The sequence below is a fragment of the Teleopsis dalmanni genome, chromosome X (assembly GCF_002237135.1).
Source record: "Teleopsis dalmanni isolate 2A chromosome X, ASM223713v2, whole genome shotgun sequence".
NCBI lineage: Eukaryota > Metazoa > Arthropoda > Insecta > Diptera > Diopsidae > Teleopsis > Teleopsis dalmanni.
Window position 1 is genome coordinate 19,663,504 of NC_051848.1, and position 20,528 is coordinate 19,684,031.

Here is a 20,528-nt window from a genome sequence, read left to right on the forward strand (position 1 = left end):
ATATGACAATCAGAGGTAATCTTAGACTATAGGAGTGTAGGGTGTGGAAATTTGTATTCTTTATATAACCAGGGAAAGCTGGGTTCGGAATCTGCAACAGGAAACTCTGGTTTTACCATCTATATGGATAGCTTAAAGATGGTTACACGAACGGAGTGTATATCTACTTGAAAGATAAGCAGATGAGACCATCTTGCGGACTACCTGATACTTGTATCATTTATTAGACTGAGATATACGCAATTAAAAAAGCGTTCCAAGTAATACAATTTAACCATTGAATATTGCTATCTTTGCAGATAGTCAAGGCAATTGATTCCTGTATAGTAGAATAAAAGATTGCAATAAATTGCCATTCTTCGTTATTTGATATTAAGAATCATAAGATCTCTCTTTGCTGGGCTGCAATTTGCGAATTGTATAGACTAATTGACTGCGGTGTTATTAGAATCTTGTGTCCTAAATTTATAGAAAAATAATGAACGATTTTTTAGACAAAGTTACTGTTCGTATGCTTATTAGTCTGCAAACAGAGTACTAAGTTATTGCTATTGTTAGAGCTATCTGAAACATCGGCTTCAGAAACTTTTGATCCAATAAAAAATATTGGTCGTTTGTGCTACGTTGTGATAGTGAAGCAAGCCACAAACTAAGTTTTTATTTGTAATATAACAAATATACAATTTTATTAATTTAAATTAGTGAACAATAAATTATTTTATTAAATGTGTAAGAATAGTAAATAATTATATAATAAACATTTCATTAAATTTTTAGTAATATTTGAATAACCGTACATAATATATTTAAGTTTTGTTTATATTCAGAGCTAAATAAATTATTTAAAACGTTGTTTCAAACGGTACTAAATTAAAAATAGACACTTAAGCAGATGTAGAGGGAAGCGATTGTAAAACATCATCAATAAATATATCAGGATTCTCTATAATATGCAGGAGACCTAAAATTAAAAGAAAACAATCCATATATATTAAAATTGTAATAATTAAAAAAAAGGACATGAGCACACAATACGTATACGTACCAACTACATCACAAAATTCATAGAAGGTAGTGCATGGCAAAATCTCTTCAGTGAATGTCTGTAGAATGCTGTCTGTTGTGTTGAGCATAGCTTCATCGTTTTTGCGTATAAAATCGAATAAAGAAATGCACCAATCCTCTTCTTTTGGCGTTGTTACAGTTTTAAAGAGATTATTGTATATTAAATCTACAAGTGCCCAAAGCATCAGATAAGGTCGATATAAGGTATAGTGCTTAAATTCGCGATCGCTTGTTGTCAACAATGCTTTGCATACGAGCGATGGTGATACAAAGCGGGTCTGAGCAACTACAATTAAACGTTTTAAGTGCATAATTTTGTTTTTATTCCACATATCTCGACTATGTAATGTTAACGAAATAGTTGTCATATAGACTGGACCTTCTGCCTCATAAGCACACTCCAGCCACTTATCACAAGGCGGATTATTTACGTAAGTAGTTAGTGCCTTACTATCGCGTGCAGCGGAACGTGATGATAATAGAAGGTAAACTGAGTAAAATAACAAATAAGGAACAAAGTGCATATTTGACTGTGGTCCACCACCACCAGCATCGTCATGGAAACTACGTTCCCACGCAAATCTCATAAGCAGTAACTTCAAGTCATGTACACTATTGGTATAACTAATGTCACAACGTTGGGTGGCTTCTTGCATGTAACTAGTATGTCGTGTCATGCACGCTGAAAATGTGGATTCTGTAACTTCTGGACCCCATAATGGAAGCAAACTATTACAGCGAGTATTAGCATTTTGTAAACTAGCGCGTTCCCATTCGTCACGGCCACGTGATAAACGTATGGCTGAAGTGTGACAATCAACATGCACTACATTAAAATGTGTAACGGTGGTATAGCCAATGCTTTTTCTTGGTTTCATATCAAATTCCTCAACATTGCAACGTTTGGTAAATGTATAAATTCCAAGTACTTTAGTGGGTTGACACGCATAGCCTTCGCGGCATATAAAACATGTGAGACCAGTTTCGTCACGTAGTTTTTCAATCTTTTGTAGAATCGAACCTTTTGCTGTTACTTGACCCTTTTCATTAGTACGCATACCAAGCGCATCTAACTGCCGTTCACGTGTTGCCATAGCCAATCGTTTTTTTTCAGCTCTAGTAAAATCGCGTACTTCTTGAACTCTGGCTGCCGTGGCAGCATCTGTGCATAGGGCTTCTAACAGATTTTCAGCTAAGCTCCCAACGTGTTCATCACTAGAAACTTGCTCTAAGCGATGGATTATTGGTATTATGTCCTTACTAATGGCAAGTTGTGTAGCTTCATGTCTTGTTGCTAGACCAGTAAGAAAGCGCAATATATATTTTAAACTTGGACGTGAAATAAATTCTTTCAATTCGTCAGAATCAATGCGCAACAAAGTAGGTTTAACGCAAGGAGCATGGTATGTAATATAACTGATTGCATTTTCCACAATACCCAAACTGACAATATAATCCTTGAGTGTGCCACCAATGCAATTATGTTCAATTTGATTGGCCAATACACAAAACAGTTCCAATTTAAAATCCATTGCTGGCGTACGGTCGACATCTAGCCGCTCAAAATCTAAGATGTCCTATAAAGAAATAAATAAAAAGACAAAATGCAATTAAATAAAAATAATCGTCATTATTTCGTTTTTTTAATCGTACTTTAAAATGTTCACATAAAAGCGCCATTTTCACCTCATTACCGTAGACAAGTGCTGCCAAGACACGAATCAAATGGCGTAAAACGGAAGGATTGTTGCGTACGTTCGTACAATCAGTACAGTTAATAAGAGCAGTTACATATTCAGGACCACCAAATGTAAGTGAAAATTGCAAAAACGAATCTAAAGTATCACTAGATGCTTTCGACAATATTGTTTCCATTATGTCTAATAATTGTTCAGTAACTGACGATTGTAAGGAATCATTTTCTGATTGTAAGCACATCTGAAGTACTTTAAGTAATGTATTAATAGCTCCAAGTTCAGGTTGGCATAACATATCCTGACAACGGCGTACCTTTACGCATATAAGGAACAGTTTTAACAATACTTGTATAAGTTCTCTCGTGCGTGATATACTTTGTAAACTACCTATTCGATCTAACATAACCTTAAGACCATTACAATCAGCTAGTACATTAGCCATACGATAAAGTTGTTCGGTATCTACTTCTTCTTGACTCTTATTATTCAGTGTTTCAACAAATTCTTCAGTTGCATCACCAAGTAAACCCCGCATTCGATACACAATGCGCATAGCATCGCGATCTCCTCCTTCAGCAATCCATATTTTCTTGTATACCTCTTTAACAGGCAAATCGAGACTAATTATTTTATTATTGACTAAGAGTTCCATGCCGTTATCATCTTCAAGTAAAGCGATCAATTCACAATCAGTACATATTTTATTTTTGACATCTCTCATTAATGGTCCCAACCCAACTTCTGAACACGGATAAGGATTTCCCAGCATACGCCCTTGTAGGAAGTCTTCTTGTTGTGGATCTTTTTCAAGTGTCATAAAGAATTCGCCTTCATCGTTTTCTTCGGGATGTATAATCGAATATAACCGTTCAAATACGAAAACGGGTGTTTTGATATCATTCATACGAGTCTTTTCGACAGTGTCAATTAGTATTTCCATAAATGCGCGGGTTTCTTCCTCTGTACCGCTGGTCATTTCTTCCAGCATTTCCAACAACTTCTCTTGTGCATCATCAATCAAACGTGTGCGCTGTACAATGAGTTTACGTAATGAAAGATAACCTTCAAGTACCGTACCTAACAGACGACTTTTGTACGCTTGACGTATGGTTGGCTTTTCTAGAAAAAGTGACATTAATTCAACAAGTTGCCTTAACGCAAAACCTTGCGACAAGTCCGATGATAATGTTGTTTCTTCCAAGCGGTGGATTTTAATAATTTCACCTGACAGTAAACGTGAAATCTCTAGTAAAACTCCTTTCAATGCCAAATATTGGCGCCATGGTTTATCTGCAGCGAGTGAACGGTAAAGTGCAAGGAATTCAGTACTCGCTTCCCCAGCTTCACAAACATGTTTTAAGAAACTTGTTAGTAGATTGAGTATTTCTCGTTTACGATCATGTGTACGACTCAATGACGTTATTACCGATGATGCCAATTGTCGACTAATTCTTGAGTTTGAATTAAAGAGAATTGGTTGTATCCAACTGGCATGAAGTTGCAATGGAGCATATTTATAATCTTTCCTAAGAAATGAGCGACGCCAACGTTGACCATATTTCTCTATTAGATACACTTCATGCATTAGAGATTTTTTATGCTTTAACATTTCAATTTCTCGCATATCCATAGCGGTGTTCCCTGCGTTCTCACTGACAATAGACTGTAGAATCGAAACTAAGAGCCGATCATCATTAAACCCAAATCCAGGTCTTCGGGCTCTGTTAGCCACAATATTAGCTGGCATTCGCGATTTCCACGCTGCATACGAATTGTCGGGATCACCAGCTAACCAATTGCCAAAATCAACAGTGATGGCGTCTAAGCACAAAATCGAAGAAAGTTCCGAAGGACTTAAATCTCTATTAATTTTACTAGTTGGTATTGTTGGACTTATAAGGCCCTGCATGATTCTTAGACAAGGCTGTAATACAGCTAAAGATGGTCCACGTGGTAGTCTGTGGTCAAAGATTTCATATAATATTTTGTTATAATAGTAAAAATATTACAATTACTTACTGGCTTGTAATTAAAAACAGTTCAAAGACTACTCTTAATTTTTCTTCCCAGCAAAACTCGTCTTGTCCAATTAATACTTCAAGAAGTATCATTTCATGATGAATTGCCGAATCCATATTTACTACTGGTATAGCACCTAGTAAAGCAGTCTTCACACGATCTTGTATTAACTCAATTAGACTCATGCAAGCTTCTCTATTATTTTTGGTTAATAGCACAAGCAAATTTCTAACTTCATCTTGATTTTGTGGAGTGCCTCGACGCAAGTTGTGTTGAGCCAATTCTTCAACAAGTCCCTGTGCATGCAAACCAGCACAACAGTCAGTATTAGAAGCCATAGCACGTAATAAAGTTAGACAATGTTCCGTAGATGCAAGTGCGCAACCATAGCAGCGATTAATATTATATGTATCTCGTTCATCATATCCTGAAGACCCATTTGGTTGATCTTGCTGACTACGATCATATGCAACAAGTTCACTGGAAGTCAATTTATTTAATTAAAGTAGTTTATATATTATAAGTTAATATTGATTCTTTCATGAATATTACTGTAATTTTGAGTTTTGCGTAAATCATATTATATATTTCACATATTACTTACCTACGACAAGCTTTAACTTTTTGGACAATTTTACTAAGCTCCTCGAAGGAACCACGAGTTTCAACGCAATATTTTTGTGCGAGCATTTGTATTAGCTTGTTAACTTGTGAAGTACTATGTACGGCACCAAAAGTGTCATCTAGTGCACGATCGGCGCTACGATGTTCGTTCATTTTTTGTATAAGCAACTCTAACATTTGCTTACAAGTTTGTAATTGTCTGTAAATTCGATCAGCTCGTTCCAATGAGGAATGTATGATCTGTACTGTTTTAACTCGATCCTCTGCTGATTCGATTGGATCTACAGCACAACAAACTCTTCCATAGATACTAAAATCGAATTTTGCATATTTGCAGAATCCACACGAATGACATAAGAATGGATCTTTCTCATCATAATTAATTGCACGGCATTTGTGACATTGAAAAACGTTTTCACCACAATTTCCGCATACTCCTGGATATGCTGGTACGGCTGCGCTGCAACGTGGACATTGCAAGTTTTCACTTGACCCGGTAACAGTTTCATAAAAGTCAGCATACTCAATCATTAAATTGCACGCGGTTATTGGTAAAGGAAAATCAATTTTTACTTCTGTTTGTGCCGATTGTAGTGTAATCGATCGTGCCTTATGCCACATTGCCGGTCGATTTTTTAATTCAACTACTGCCTGCACTGTACGATTGTTATAGTAAATGTTAATAGTTTTGACCATTTTAGTGCGTTTAAGGTCTGCAACCCGTACAATAAGTTTTGAAATGTTATGACTTTGCACTAATTTTACAATCATCGTCGTTGTTGTAAATTTAGAATCAGATTTAATCGAAGGTAGTTTAATATTAGCCATAGGTACTTCCGGATTGTTACACACAAGACATGGTTCCGACTCTAAATAAAAACCATTCACTTGCAATATTTGTTCCAATGAACTATATATGGGAGCATTTGGATGTTTGTATAGTAACTCATTTTGTTGACGCAAAACCTCTACAGCTTTTTCCGTGTATTCTGGTAATTTGTCCACAATTGTTTTTGTACTCAATGTCAAATAACCCAAAATGTCAACGAATTGTGCTGTGCGTCGTCCAAATGCTGGTACCAATGGCCACATGTTCCATAAGACGCTTATAAGTTTCTCTTTTTGACGTTCATTTGAGTTTTCATATATTGCATAAATCAATGAATGCGCTTGCCAACGTAGAGATGTTATGTTTGTCTCTAGTAAAAATATACGAACAAATTTGTTGAGTAAATTATCTGAAACATAACGGAATATTTGATGGACAAATGTACTACAATGGGCTTGATCAAATTTAGAATCAAACGAAACTTCTGTTTCTTCAGATTTGTCACGATCGGACCGTTGTTTTGAAGTACTAGGTTGTTGTTGCTGCTGTTGTTGCTGCAGCTGTTGCTGTTGTTGTTTAACAGCTTGAATACTATTGCAGAGTGCGGCTTGCAGTAATTGCAACACAATAGGCAACACACCATCATCGAGTTGAAAGCATGCAATTTCTATTAATACTGGTATTACGTCGTCGTGAATAATGCAGAATTTTTGCCAGTTTCCTGTTCTTATTTGACTTATTTCTTGACAAGTACGTAAATGTTCGGTAAGTTCAACAAGTGAATCATATGGTAATATTGGTACAGACTGGTTGGATAATACGGCATTCTACAATAAAAAAAGTAATGTGTAAATATTATTTCTATGTATAATTTAAAAAAAGTACTAACCTTGGTATTTGACAAGCGACAAAGCTTTTTTACATGATTAAAATGAACATCTAGTGAATGGCCATCTCGGAACATACGGAACTTTTCTTTATTCCCGCAAATATACATTAATAGCTTTCGTACTTGCCGTCTAAGTAAAGCGTTTAGATTAAGCATCATATATTCACAGAGTGTATATGTCATATTTTCGCAGTAGCTGTGGTACCAGTCGTAAGTTCCTGGATGAGTGGAAGAAAGCCTTAGTATTTGATAAGGTAAGCGTACAGAAATCTCCGTTAGCATGGCATCATATTGCTCGAATATATCAGGATAGTTCTTTAAATAATTATGTGGTATAATTGACGATATATCAGGTTTCGGGCCAATCTTTGATGACTTTAGTAGACAATTTTGTGGAGGTGTGGTACTACTTCCACTTGCGCCAGCAACAGGTGCACCACCTGCAGTTGAGCTATGCGAACTGTTGCTATTTTGTTCTGTGGCACGCTTCCAATGTTCTAGAAGTGTTTCCATAACAGTAAGAGAAAAGGCAAAAGCGCCACTATTACTTAAGATATTTGCTGTGGTACCTGCAACAAAAGTGGCATTGTCTTTGAATTGATGTGGCGGCGAAGTTGTGCCTGCTTGTTTGGATTTCGATTTACCCATAAGCACACCAAACAAACACAATATAATCAAACGCACTTCGTTTTTATCACTTTGCTGCTAAAAAAAAAAAAATATTAAAAATAGACTTTCATATAGAAAAGAAATTATTTACGGTAGAAGGAACTTACTTTAATTGATTGGGATCCTTTCTCCATTTCAATATATTCCACCAAAATCGTTATCAGCTCATTTAAAATTCTCTGATCTCTCTCGCTATTTCCATTTAAGTCATTTGTAAGCATTAGTATGACTTGTATCAATGGTATACACTTCATACCATTACACACATCTAAAGTACGAATATTGGCAATTATATTTTCAAGTATGTCAAGACTGAAAAGTTATTTACAACATTAATTTTTCTCCAATATAATTATTTTTGTCAAACCTACCGTAAATCATGTAATTTAATCAAGCACTCGTCTTCAGAATCATCATCATTTTCGGTACTTCCCACTACCCCCGACACACCACCAACACTCGAATCATCCGTAGTCATTCCAATTGCTTCACCATTGTTTCCAGCTTTGGTAGACATTTGTATATCAACTTGCGTGTTACCTGATCTAGGTGGAGACGAATTAACCTGATCACCATACGTGCTGCTACGGCCAGAAGTGCAGCCTATACTTTCAACTCCGCTTCCTCCACTTTCTGATCCACCACTGCCTGCTGGCTCTGCCGGTGAGGTTCGTAATGTCGAACCATCTGTGGCAACATTGGAGCCTTCATCATCAGATCCACCAGCGGAGACACTTACTGCATTTGCTCCAGCATTGGTCCCATCTAAACCTGGTAAATTACCTGAATTACGGATGCCTTGTAAATTGGCTAGCCCTTGTTGAAGTGACTGCAAGCCATCGCCCTCATGTTGCTGCAAGCTTAAAGCAATTGCAATATCTATTATAGCCTCATCATCTGCATCTTGCTGTAGACCAAGCAATTGTGGAAAACCACCCATAAAAGGATCAAGATTTAATAGTTGATGTTGATCATGTTGTACAGATTCTAATGCATTAGCATCTACAAATTCAGCACTGTTACTACGACCGACAGCAGCTACTGAATTAACCACAGCTTCATGTTCACGTTCAATCAACTCTTCCACTGAAGGAATAATGGGCACAATTCCCATTTCTTCCTGCACTGCAGCTGCTTGTAAAGATCTTATGTTTGAGGAAATAATTGTATTAGACGTATTGCTCGGAGTAGGTGTTGAGCATACTGGTGGCGTTATAATTGCAACTCTACGGCGTTTCACACGTGGCCCCAATAACATAATTATTGCTTCTTTGGCACTGTGACTTATAATGCTCGAATCGTTCTTTAAAAGTTTGATATATTGCGCAGTTATATTTTCAATCAAATTAGAATCAGAAAGCGCAAAAGCATGCATAATTTCAACCAAACAATGCACCGTCGTTTCTGCATGACTTAACCCTCGTCTAACCAACGATGTTGGCTCATCAGGATGTGGCGTAATTCGGTGTAACTCTTCAATGAAGTACATTATATCTTCTACAATATTGTATTTATGTTCAGTACAGATTTTCATTAAAGACTGTGGACGCATTGTTGCTATATTACGTGCAATAAGTACTAAACGGTAAAATGCTTCTGGGTCAACGTCTTTTATAGTTTCCTTTGTAGCTAATCTATGTTTTATACTTTGCAGTTCTGAATTTATGTAAGCCAGCATTTCGTTATCTTTATAGTTATGATACGATGTGCGATTTCCAAGTAATGTCGCCAATACATAGCGAGTTTGTACCTGAACTTGATAAGCGGTTGGCATCATGAGTATAGTGGTAGCAGTTTTAATTGCCTTTTGCTTCAGGGTATTAACGACGTTAGTACCTCCTAATAAATTTAAGGAGCAATCAAGTACTTCCAACAGGCTTGTTATCATTTTGTCTAAAGCTGTTAATGTATGGTAACCTTCGGCATAGCTGTTTCCTGTACCTTGGTTGTGAGTATTAGTATTTGTGGTAGTTGCACCAATTGGTGCCGTTGTAACAGCAGTTTCTTCGCTTTCATCTGGCCAACCTATAAGATCTTTCGCTTTACCATATACTTCAACGCTGTCAACCATACTTATATTTTCTGCATCCTGTGATTTACCAAATACAACTTTCACCAATTTGTCAGAGTGAAGTATTTCCTCTCTTGTTAATGGTATATCAAACCATCGTGGACGACGCAAGAATGTATTGATAGTACGACCGAATACACTGACAGTTTGTGGAGCACGCAGTGGATCCTGTGAACCTAACATTACACGTATCCCAACAATGGCAGTATTTGGATCATTATTCATTATTTCTAATGTGAATCCATTCGGTTTAGTAGACGCAACAAACATTCCAGTTGAACCTAAACGAGTTTTTAATTTTTGTTTGTTATAGATTTGTAGTAAATCGTTACCACCAAATTCTACATCAGGTAGCATTGTGCAGTGTTCAAAAAAGTCAATGGGAAATACTGGATTACCATTTGCTGCAGTTGATTTCTGTGAGTTGGCTGATTTGCGTTTTGTTTTTTTAGGAGTTGGAGGCGGGCGAATTGATGCATACAACTGATTGCCGGTTGGTTGTACTTGTGGTGATAACCAAAAGTTAGTGCACTCAGGATTAGCCGTAAATATACGCAAGCTACCATCCTCACAAAGTAAAATTAAAGTAGTCTTTTCAACGCCAGACACAAGATGACGTATAGCCACCATATCCATTATTCTAGATTTTGATGATTGCGCCTTAATTTCTTGCATAACTATGCGATCTGGCGTAAACATAAATATGCATGGATTATTTGAGGTTTGCATCATAGCGCATATTAAACCTGGATGGCCAGTTATTTCCATCCATTGACATAATGGCTGCGGTGGTCCCTTTGATGAAGTTTTATTGACTTGGCCAGTTTGCAAGAGTGTTATACATTTAACACCTTTGTTGACATCCGTTAAAGGTGAAACGAAACTGCGTCCCATTTGATAACTGTAAAACAGAAGTTGCAGTGTATGCGAATAATAAATCGAAACTCCACCACCACCAATTTGTCCATTAACATCTTTTATTTGAGGATGAGCAAGTTCAAGCGTACTTGTAACGTAAAAATCACCATGTTTTGCCAAACTTTGGTCGTCCAATTTTTGGTAATAAATATAACCGGAAGATGCTATTAGAAGCATATAGTAATCATTATTGTGATATACAAATGTACAATCACGTATTTTGCCAATTGCTACCAGGAAATAATATTTCGGACTATATGCATCTTCAGCTAGTTCATATATTTTAACATAGTCCGCAGTGACTAATGCTAGCATTGTTTGCGATCCAGGTAACCATAGAGCTTTCTTTATGAAGTTACCATTTTCTAATTGCGGAGTTAATACTATATGTTCATTTGTTGTACCAGTATTTGAAAATGTGACTATATGGCATTCTTTTAAACCGCAAACTGCTAAGCAATCTTCATTAGCACTGTTAGCTGCTAATGAAAGAACAGTGCATGGAATAGGCGCAGAAGATAGTTGAGTAAGGGTAAGTTTACGCTTTGATTGATCGGCTTGTTTAAGTAGTGCTGATAGTTGTAGTATTGTAACTTTGCCTTTTTCATGGGAAACAGCAAGGTGCTGCCGTCGTCCATGTGTGGACGTCAAACAACATAATGCTACTCTACGTACTAAACCGGATGAGAGTAATTGCTTTATCGTTTGTCCCTGATCACCAGAATAATTCATGCGCACATTTTCGAATGCTCCCTCTTGCGAACCTAATGTGGCAACCATTAAATGTTCACTGAATTGAAAACTGTGATCTGGCATATGTAAATGTTCTAATGCTGTTTTTGCGCGCAAATGACACCCTACAATGGAGTAGAGTGCGCAATTTTCACGCATTACCGGTAATAAAATTTCAAATAAATCTAATATGCAACGTGCAATAACAGTCCATTGTTCACTGTTGTGCAACGTTTCACGACATGAATCTAGTAATTTGGTTAAAAAGGTTATACGTTCCGAGGATAAGTTCGACACAGAAAATTGAGATGGCGTTGTTTGTAATCTTTTCTTGTTTGATAATAGTCCTAAGTTGTTAGATAAGCTATGTGAAAAATCAGCATGGTTACGATTTTCTGCACCAGTTGAAGAAACACGACGACTTAATGCTTGGCATGAACCGTCCTCTTTTGCACCACAGTCACAGAAGAAATTACCATATTTAGCATAGCTTACATCGTGACCTTTATGACATACTTTCGCACAAACTGAGCAAACGCCAACAGTGTTGATCATGTTGCAGGTATGACAGTGATACCAATGCTGATTCATAAATTCCTTTTGAGTTTGAGAAAATGTACAAAGTTTGTTGTTTATGTTATCATCATCGAACTCATCAACACATGATTCTTCATCATCAGGTGAAATATCTTCATTAGCATCTTCAAAAAGAAATTGAAAATCATCATCCCAAGGCGGTGATATAGTTCTACTGCCTTTGTAACCCAAACTCTGTAATAATTCTAACAAATATTTGAGCAAAGCTGATATATTATCTAGGGTTATAGTAGATAACAAGTTTATAGTTGTCTTAATATTGAAACACTTTTGAATAATTTGGAACTTAGTGATATCAAGCCACATTAAGGTTGCACTAAAAAGTGTAGCATGACCACGACCTTGCATAGTATCCGCCAATGTTACCATTATTTGCAAAATATCCGCAAAATCTGAAGTTTCTTGTGGTGGTGCAATTAAAGTTTGTCCTAATTGTAACAATGATTGAAACAGTACATTCGCAACTGCTGCAGTTGATTTTCCATCTCTCACAAAGTATTTAATTACATTGAGGAGTAAAGAACCATTACGCTCGCCAGTTTCTTCTTGTGTTGACACTTCAGAATGATTAGTCACGTAACTATTTGCATTTTGCCAACAAATACTTAATGCTTGTGCCGGGATACTTGTGTTGGTTATGCAAGCAACAGCCCCATCATCGTCAGTTTCCATAGCATCTGCATCCAAAACAGATGACTGCGCTAATTGATCTGAAATACTTGGCATTGCTGACACGGTCGCCATATTAGTTGGTGTTTGTGCATTGCTAGAAGGAGTACTTGATGGTTGCATACATGCCAGTTGTTTATCCGCGGCCTCAGAACCACCTTGACTACTATTTGCACCAAAAATTATATGACTTAGCCATGATTTTATCCGTACTACATCTGTATTAACCAAATTCGCAACACATTGTACCAACTCATCAATAGGAAATGGCGAATCGGCCTTTTCAGCTAGTTTAAATAATTTTTCAATGAATTGTAAAAAGTTATTAGCATATAACATGGGCATAGAAGTGCCAGTAAATGATAGCAATAAATCGACCATGTTGCCTTCATTATTAATTTTAATAAATTTATAAATAGCCTTAAGACCGACTGGTTTTTCAATTAATTGATTCATAGTTTTAAGTATAGCGAACATCATTGTTTCGCAAAATACAACTCGCCGTGTAGGAGTTGATGTATGACGTAAATCTTCTCCTAGTTCTAGCTGCAAATGGTAACAATATTTAAATATGTACTCATGTATTACTAATTGGAAATCCTCAGTTGTGTTCTCTGTAATGTCTGTTAGGGTTTGCATACACTTCTCACTTATGTCATGAAAATGTTCCATTCTTATATCCAGCATATTCCGTACTAATATCGGTTGTAATCGCTCTGCTAACTCATTACAACCTTCTACACTGCAATGTGGTAATAATAAATTAATTAAATTCAGACAGGATTTTATGCAATGTTTTAATGAATTTAATGTGGTGTAATTTGAAGTTCGTGTTAGTTCGCTTATATGCGCTTCAATAACAGTTAGTGTATACTCCTCCACTGGATAATTTTGAACAGAGAAAGCTGCGTCCGAAACTTCTAAACATTTGGTCCATTCTGTTATAACAATTTCCTTATCTGCGTTTGTTATCATTTTTAAAAATGTATTATTTATTTCACTAATTAATAAATTTTTCGTACTAGCGATTGGTATGACCAAATTGATCACATTTACTGGTATCACATCACCCATTTGTTGTACCATCTTTTTACCAACAGTATCTGATATTATAGAGTATGTTTCAATCAATTGCAAAATTAATTTCTTTGTTAATTGGCTACGTTCCTGTGGTTTACCAGGAGGCGGGGAATCCACTTTTTGATCTATTGATTCAGATGATGAATATATATCTGGTTCATTATTTCCAGTAGGTGAAGTTGAGATCGTTAAACTGGGACTAGCACTTCCGCTATTACTACTACTTGTAGCGTTGCTTGTATTGCTGCGTATTGATTTGACGCCTTCTTTTTCAGCCCAAGTTACAGCATGCAAATGGCAAACTGCAGCATCCAAGACCAATAAATAGGACACCAATGGATTTTCTACAGAAAGCAAATTAAATTGGTAAATCGATAATGTAAGTTTAATTAATTTATGATTAATTAACATAATGATTCTTTATTCATAATACAATTTTAGAAAGTTTGATTTTCATATTACATTTAAATGAAATGACTTCTGCCTTGCACTAAATACACGTTATAAAACGTAACCAAAAGGTAACAAAAGGCCTAATTAGTCGGTACGTATCGTAAGAACTTAAGTCAAAGCAAAATGCACAACCAACGACATCTGTGTATTTGATAGGAACGAAATAAAAAAAATTGCACCGCTTTTGATTATGACGTCCCTTTCAAATACACAGGTATAGTTGGTTGTGCAATTCGCTTTGACTTAAGTTCTTACGGTACGTACCGAATAACGAATCAAAACGTTCGGCAACTTTATATTGTATCGTTATATCTATTCAGGGCAATTCTTTATAATCAAACCTTCTTATTAATAAGCAAAGTTTTAAATTTTAATTATTACATCAATACAATTAGATTTTTCCATTTAAAAGGAAACGCTACTTTGAATCTTAATGCACAACATTTACCAGCCATCCATTAACACGGACGTACGTACCAAAAGATCTTTATGTACTTTTAAATGTTCTAAAATAATCGATACATGTCGGGACACATTAATGTGCCTACAGTAAACTAATTGTGTCTGGACGTACTAGAATAATACCCTCAATAAACTAATTGTTTCTGGACGTACTAGAATAATACCCTCAATAAATAGCGCATTTCGACCACGTAAGTTAATACTAAAGAAAAAATTGCTGGTAATTACACTAACATATGCAGAAAAACTTGTTTCTGCTTTCGTTCTGTAGTAAAAGTGTTAAAAAAAAACTAATATCTTCGAAATTAAGCTAATATAGTCAAAAACACTATAATTGGAAAATTACTTAAAAAATTATTTAATAAACAAGTGTAATTCAATTACTTACTTTTATTTATATTATGTAGAAAGTAATCAACAGCGTGTATTGTTTGTTTTAGTTTGTAACGCATTTCAGTAACTTTATCTGTCGTAGTGGTCCATAAATTTTCGGCAGTTTGAGTATATATACCTTGTTTAACCAAACTATTGACTATAAGGTAATGAGCTTGAGTAGATGGAAAGCGAATACTCCATAAAAGTGAATGTAAATTAGGTTCGGTTTCTTCTGGTAATTTTTCAACATGCTGAAGAGATGGTGGCATGCCAAGTACTAATTTCCAACAAAGACTGAAACAATATTGTATTGCAAAACGTGTATCAGCATGAAGTTTAAATTGTGCCATATCGACGATATTAAGTATATCAATCAGAGCATTTACAAGAACATTATATTTTAACTTGTCAGGTGTGCATAGAATGAAATTCCAAGCAAGTCCGTCTAATTTAAATTCTTGTTGCAGTCCATTAGTTGGTGGATCAAGTAAAGTCAGTGAATAAAATGTAGGGCGTATATCTGAAATTCAATAATACATATTTATTTTTAATAAATTATACTATAAAAAATTGTATAATTACTTGACATGCACTCTGAACTTTGTTTTCTAAATTTATCTTCAATATCCTTTCGGTTAAATGAAATTAATTTAGCTTTAGAACTTAACAAATCGGAAACTTTTTGACTCTCCTGCAATGAGCTAACGCTGAATAAATTCCATCGCACTTGATCCAATAATTCTGCAGGAGCATTATATAAGTGTTTCATTAAATATTCGAGTAGTAAAAGCAATCTAGATAGTAACATAATTTGACTATTGCGTAAAGGTCGATCTGTTGGTATTGAACGACAATTTTCCGCACAGCGAATAACTGCGCCAGCATTGAGTAATAAAATTGATTTTTTCTGCATAAGATTTAGTGAATGAAATAAAAATAACATTAATTGTGCATGTTCAATATTTAAATCTTCATAATCAACATCTGAAGCTGTAGTTGCTATAAGTGGACCACATACACCTTCGGCTAAAGTGTTAATCAATCTTTGCCACACTGAAAGACAAGCAGCTTCCTTTTCATGTGCAGGCCTAAGTAATATTATTTGTACCAATACGGAGAGAGTATTTGAATATACTTGTAGTGGCCATACATTTGTGTCATTTGTCCATGGTGATACTGATAAATATTGTAGCAGGCTTACTTGCAACGATTCACTCAGCAAGGAAGCAGATATTAAATTATGCAAATAACGCCCAACTGCACCAGAAAAACGCATCATAGCTGTTTGCCACTTAGCACAAGTGCCAGTCTCACATTCACCCCGTGCATTATCCCGATCAAGATCCTTCAGTATGTTAGCCAATAAATTCATTTGATGATCACTTAATCCAACTTTAACGTAGCGATGCATGTAATCATTTTTATTTATTAAAAACAAATCAAGAAAACAAAATATCTGCGCTGCTAAATCCAGATATTCGTGTGGTTCATCACCCGCTATCATTAAGTTAGACTTCTGATTCTCATTAGAACGATCTGGTACTTGTACATTAGTATCTTCAACTGCTTCGGGTGACAACGTTTCTTTAAACCAATGTCCCAAATAACTTTCACTGTCATCTTCTTCTGAGTTATCAGAACAAGACAGTGTGTCATTAAAGCATGTAGTAGAATCTGAATAACTTATAGGTTCACATTCAGCTCGGTCTTTTGCATTTGCTCGTTTAAGAGCGCAAGCTTTCCGATATGAAACTGTCGCCAGAAATGTGAATAGTTGATGCATCGGAGCGATGCTAAGAACGCGTATTATTCGCTCAAGAGAAGTATAATTTTCTAAAATATCAAAGTTGGTTGGATCTGGCACATTTTGATTAGCATTTGCTTCACTACTATTCGATTCAATTTTAAGATCTTCAATCAGCTCGCTTAGCAATTGTATGCAATGATTGGCAAGAGCTGCATTAAGTACTCCAAAGCCTTGTTGTACTTTAAATAGATTTACGCGTGCTGTTGCCGCAGGTGGTGTATTATCTGATGCAAGCTTAGTATTTAGTTTTGTTCTAACATTTTCATCATATGTACTTGGTTGTTTACTGTTGAATGCACTAGTATTACCAGATGCACCAAGAGCACCTTGTATGCCGCTTACTAAAAGCCATGCACCAGCACACAAATGATTTTGGTATACATGTGATCTAGCATGATTATTAAATATATTTCCTATAATTGTGTATATCTCTAATGACTTATCGACAATGAAACGGGCTTGCTCATCAGCCTCATCCACGTCTTTAGCAGTTTGATTTGATGATATTATATTAGCAGGTGTTTGTGCCTGCCCCTTTTGTGTCAAATTTGCTGATACCATAGTTGTTACACTATTCGCCATGGACGTTAAGACGGCACAGTAAAGCGCAGATATAGCACATTTTGACAATTTTTGTATGCGACTAGCTGATAATGGTTCGATTATAGGCAACGAAAGTGCTTGATAGAGAATTGAAATATCATTGACAATGTGTATTAATTGATTTTTAAACAGAACTGCATCCGCTTGTGTCAATGGCAAGTATAGAGGCTTGCTGTTTACTGTAGCAACTGTTTCCAAATGCTTCAAGCGATAACGTAATAAAGTTGGAAGCAAACTGCACATTTCCAATATTGTCTCCCCACCATTTGCGGATTGCAAATGAGCTATGTTTGCAGCTGCAAATGTTTCCTAAAAAAAAAAAAACAAGTGATATTTCATCAATTTTAAATAATAACATGATATGGTATTCAATAGAAATTAATTATATATGTTATTTATATATAAACGAAAAACATAGTATAAATAGGAGAGTCTGTTGGTAATATTTACCAAGACATACGGCATCATTGTTATATATTCGAAAAAATATCTTAAGCCAAAAATAGTTCAGTCAATTGCTGAAGTTTCATATTAATTTTTTATCTAGTAAACATAATTTTAAGTGATGCTTAACATGACTCTGTACTTTTAATATTTTTTATATCAATGCCTTATTACATTAAAAATCAAGGTCAAGGTTTTCTGACTGTAGGTTTTTTATAATTAGAATCTACTAGATTGGTGATAGATTTATAGACTTCTACTAAGACTACAGACTTATAGAAATGTTTATATAGAATATGACGGGATCTTTAATTTATATCATATTCTAAGTAGAGGTAGCATTGCGAGAAGTACCCTAATCTAATAACTGAAAAAATGCAGAAAGAAAAGACTAGCATTTGCGGCAATACATTAAATATAAATTTTCGACTACTCAAAAACCTTCAGAGGAATACATACTAAAGCATACTACATTAAAAACTTATACGGCCTGGAGTCTAAATAAAAAACAACAAATAATTCGGTATCTAAATTCGCAGTGTATATTATGTGTATATGTTAACAAAATTCTTGCTCACTTTATCGAGAGTAAACTATGTCTATACCTTTTTGAAATAATTAACTTTTATCATTAATTAATCTTATTTCTATCTAGTTAACTATAGTAACATTTACTCAATATGTAGGTTTCAAAAATGGCCAAGTCTACGTCCCGGAGCCACTCTTCGAGTGACTAAGTGCCGTTCGTGGAATACATCAATAACTCAATAGATATGCAATAAATCCACATTCCACCAAAATAATTTTCTACTGTATTTATAATAGTATAAAACTAAAGACAAATTAAATTTAAAATCAGGTAAATAAATAAATAAACTAACTAACAAACTTACTTCTAAAAGTCTGATTTGAAATTAGGTGTAGAAAAATTGTCCACACAGAAGAGATGTCTAAGAAAATAGGAAATATCTATTTCAGTAATATATGCATGCATGATTTTTTTAATTTATAGATTAAGTTTTTAAATGATTCGCTTACAATAATACTATTAGTATTGTTAGTTTATATTTGGATCGAAATCAAAAGTTCATAACGTCATAATACGCATTTGAATTGAAAGAATGATAATTATTTCTCTAAAAACATAATATTTAAAAATGAAATTATTATTATACTTATGATAACGTTAAGGTGACAACTGTTATAAGTTAATGAATTCTAGTGGTTCTAAAATAAAGGCAAGTTTTAATTTATAACTATAATTACATATTATAGTTAATAATTTGGGCGTTTCGAAAGCTAAGCTCGAAACTTAACGTATCTGATCGTTTAACAATTAAGGTTGAGTGCATTTTAGTTTCTATCAATTTTATTACAATTAGTTTTTACTATTAATTTATTCTAAAAAGATTTCACAATAAATAAAAGGCTTTCACTATATAAAAGTATATCTTTCTTTTTCTTTCAACAATTGCAAATGCCATTTTCACAAAACATAAATAGCTATAATTTTACAAGAGATTATGAAAATTTCATACTTCATTGAAATAAATTACTTACTGTGCATTCAGCCGGTTCTTCACTCAACGAAGCCCATAGTAATCTTCCACTTTCTAGTGGTGCTGTAAGCTGTTGTACAATTATCGATGATAAATCTGATCTCGACCGTCTAATTTCGGATTTCGGTGAATCCTTTTCGTTTGCAGTGAGTATGCACTTAGAGATTTCTGGATATTTAGATGTTTTAAGGATTGATGCAACATGGTTAAAATCGAATTGAAGTAATGAACTACTCGTCAATGTAGTGCCACTAGCCGTAGTCGTGAACACAGGTTTTGACTGAGTCTGATTTTTGCCTTCGCATAAATTTTTTAATACTGGCAATAACCATTTTATTTCATAAACATTCACTTTATTTAATCTAGACAGAATAAATGATATTAGCACTGAAGTAGCCTCATATATTTGCGGTACATCTCTTGGATTCACTGCAAAAGAACAAAAAAATTGCATATAGTTACATATAAGAAAAGGAGAAAGGAAATATATGAAGTTGCAATTTTTTGCTTTCCCCTTTACCCTAACTCAAGTGCACAAATTTTTTTTGAAATTACCTATTTTTGATTGACTCAATTTATCTGCCGCAAGTGCTGCAAATGCTGTATAAAATGGATTTGAGTGATTGTCTTCATCAAAAAATTCACTTTCACTGAAATTAGGAAAAAAAAACATATATTAAATTAAATAATTTCACAATAAAATATACCGTTTCTTAGGTCGCCATCTTTTTTTTTGCCGAAGTCTTAATCGCAAATTTGCTTTTGTCACTTGGCAATTTTGGCAAACAAATAATAAAATACATACCATCTTAATATTGCTTTGGTTAAATTATTTATTTCTGATTTATTTAAAACTCCAAAACGGCTTGATAAAAGAGGTTTTACAACGGAGCTCCAATCTATTCCTCCTCCACTATGTGCTGCCATTTTTGTGTTTGACATTTGACTGCCAGACTCAAAATCAGC

At 34.9% G+C, this 20,528-nt stretch overlaps 1 protein-coding gene across 2 annotated transcripts; it reads right to left on the bottom strand.

The window, feature by feature from the left end:
* Positions 1-805: 805 nt before the first annotated feature.
* Positions 806-20,520, bottom strand: LOC119687563 (protein purity of essence). 2 transcript variants are annotated; one of them, XM_038101912.1, is made up of 13 exons: positions 20,368-20,520; positions 20,118-20,212; positions 19,564-19,991; positions 15,732-17,868; positions 15,163-15,669; positions 8,164-14,203; positions 7,900-8,104; positions 7,124-7,825; positions 5,386-7,061; positions 4,782-5,261; positions 2,719-4,720; positions 1,046-2,642; positions 806-961 (listed from the first exon to the last, which is right to left on the bottom strand). In XM_038101912.1, exons 1-13 carry the CDS (start codon positions 20,502-20,504, stop codon positions 885-887), a joined length of 16,083 nt encoding a protein of 5,360 aa, XP_037957840.1. In that variant the 5' UTR covers positions 20,505-20,520; the 3' UTR covers positions 806-884. The 2 variants fall into 2 exon arrangements, with proteins under 2 accessions (XP_037957840.1, XP_037957839.1); XM_038101911.1 differs by having other exon boundaries at positions 7,124-7,828.
* Between the last annotated feature and the right edge of the window lie 8 nt (positions 20,521-20,528).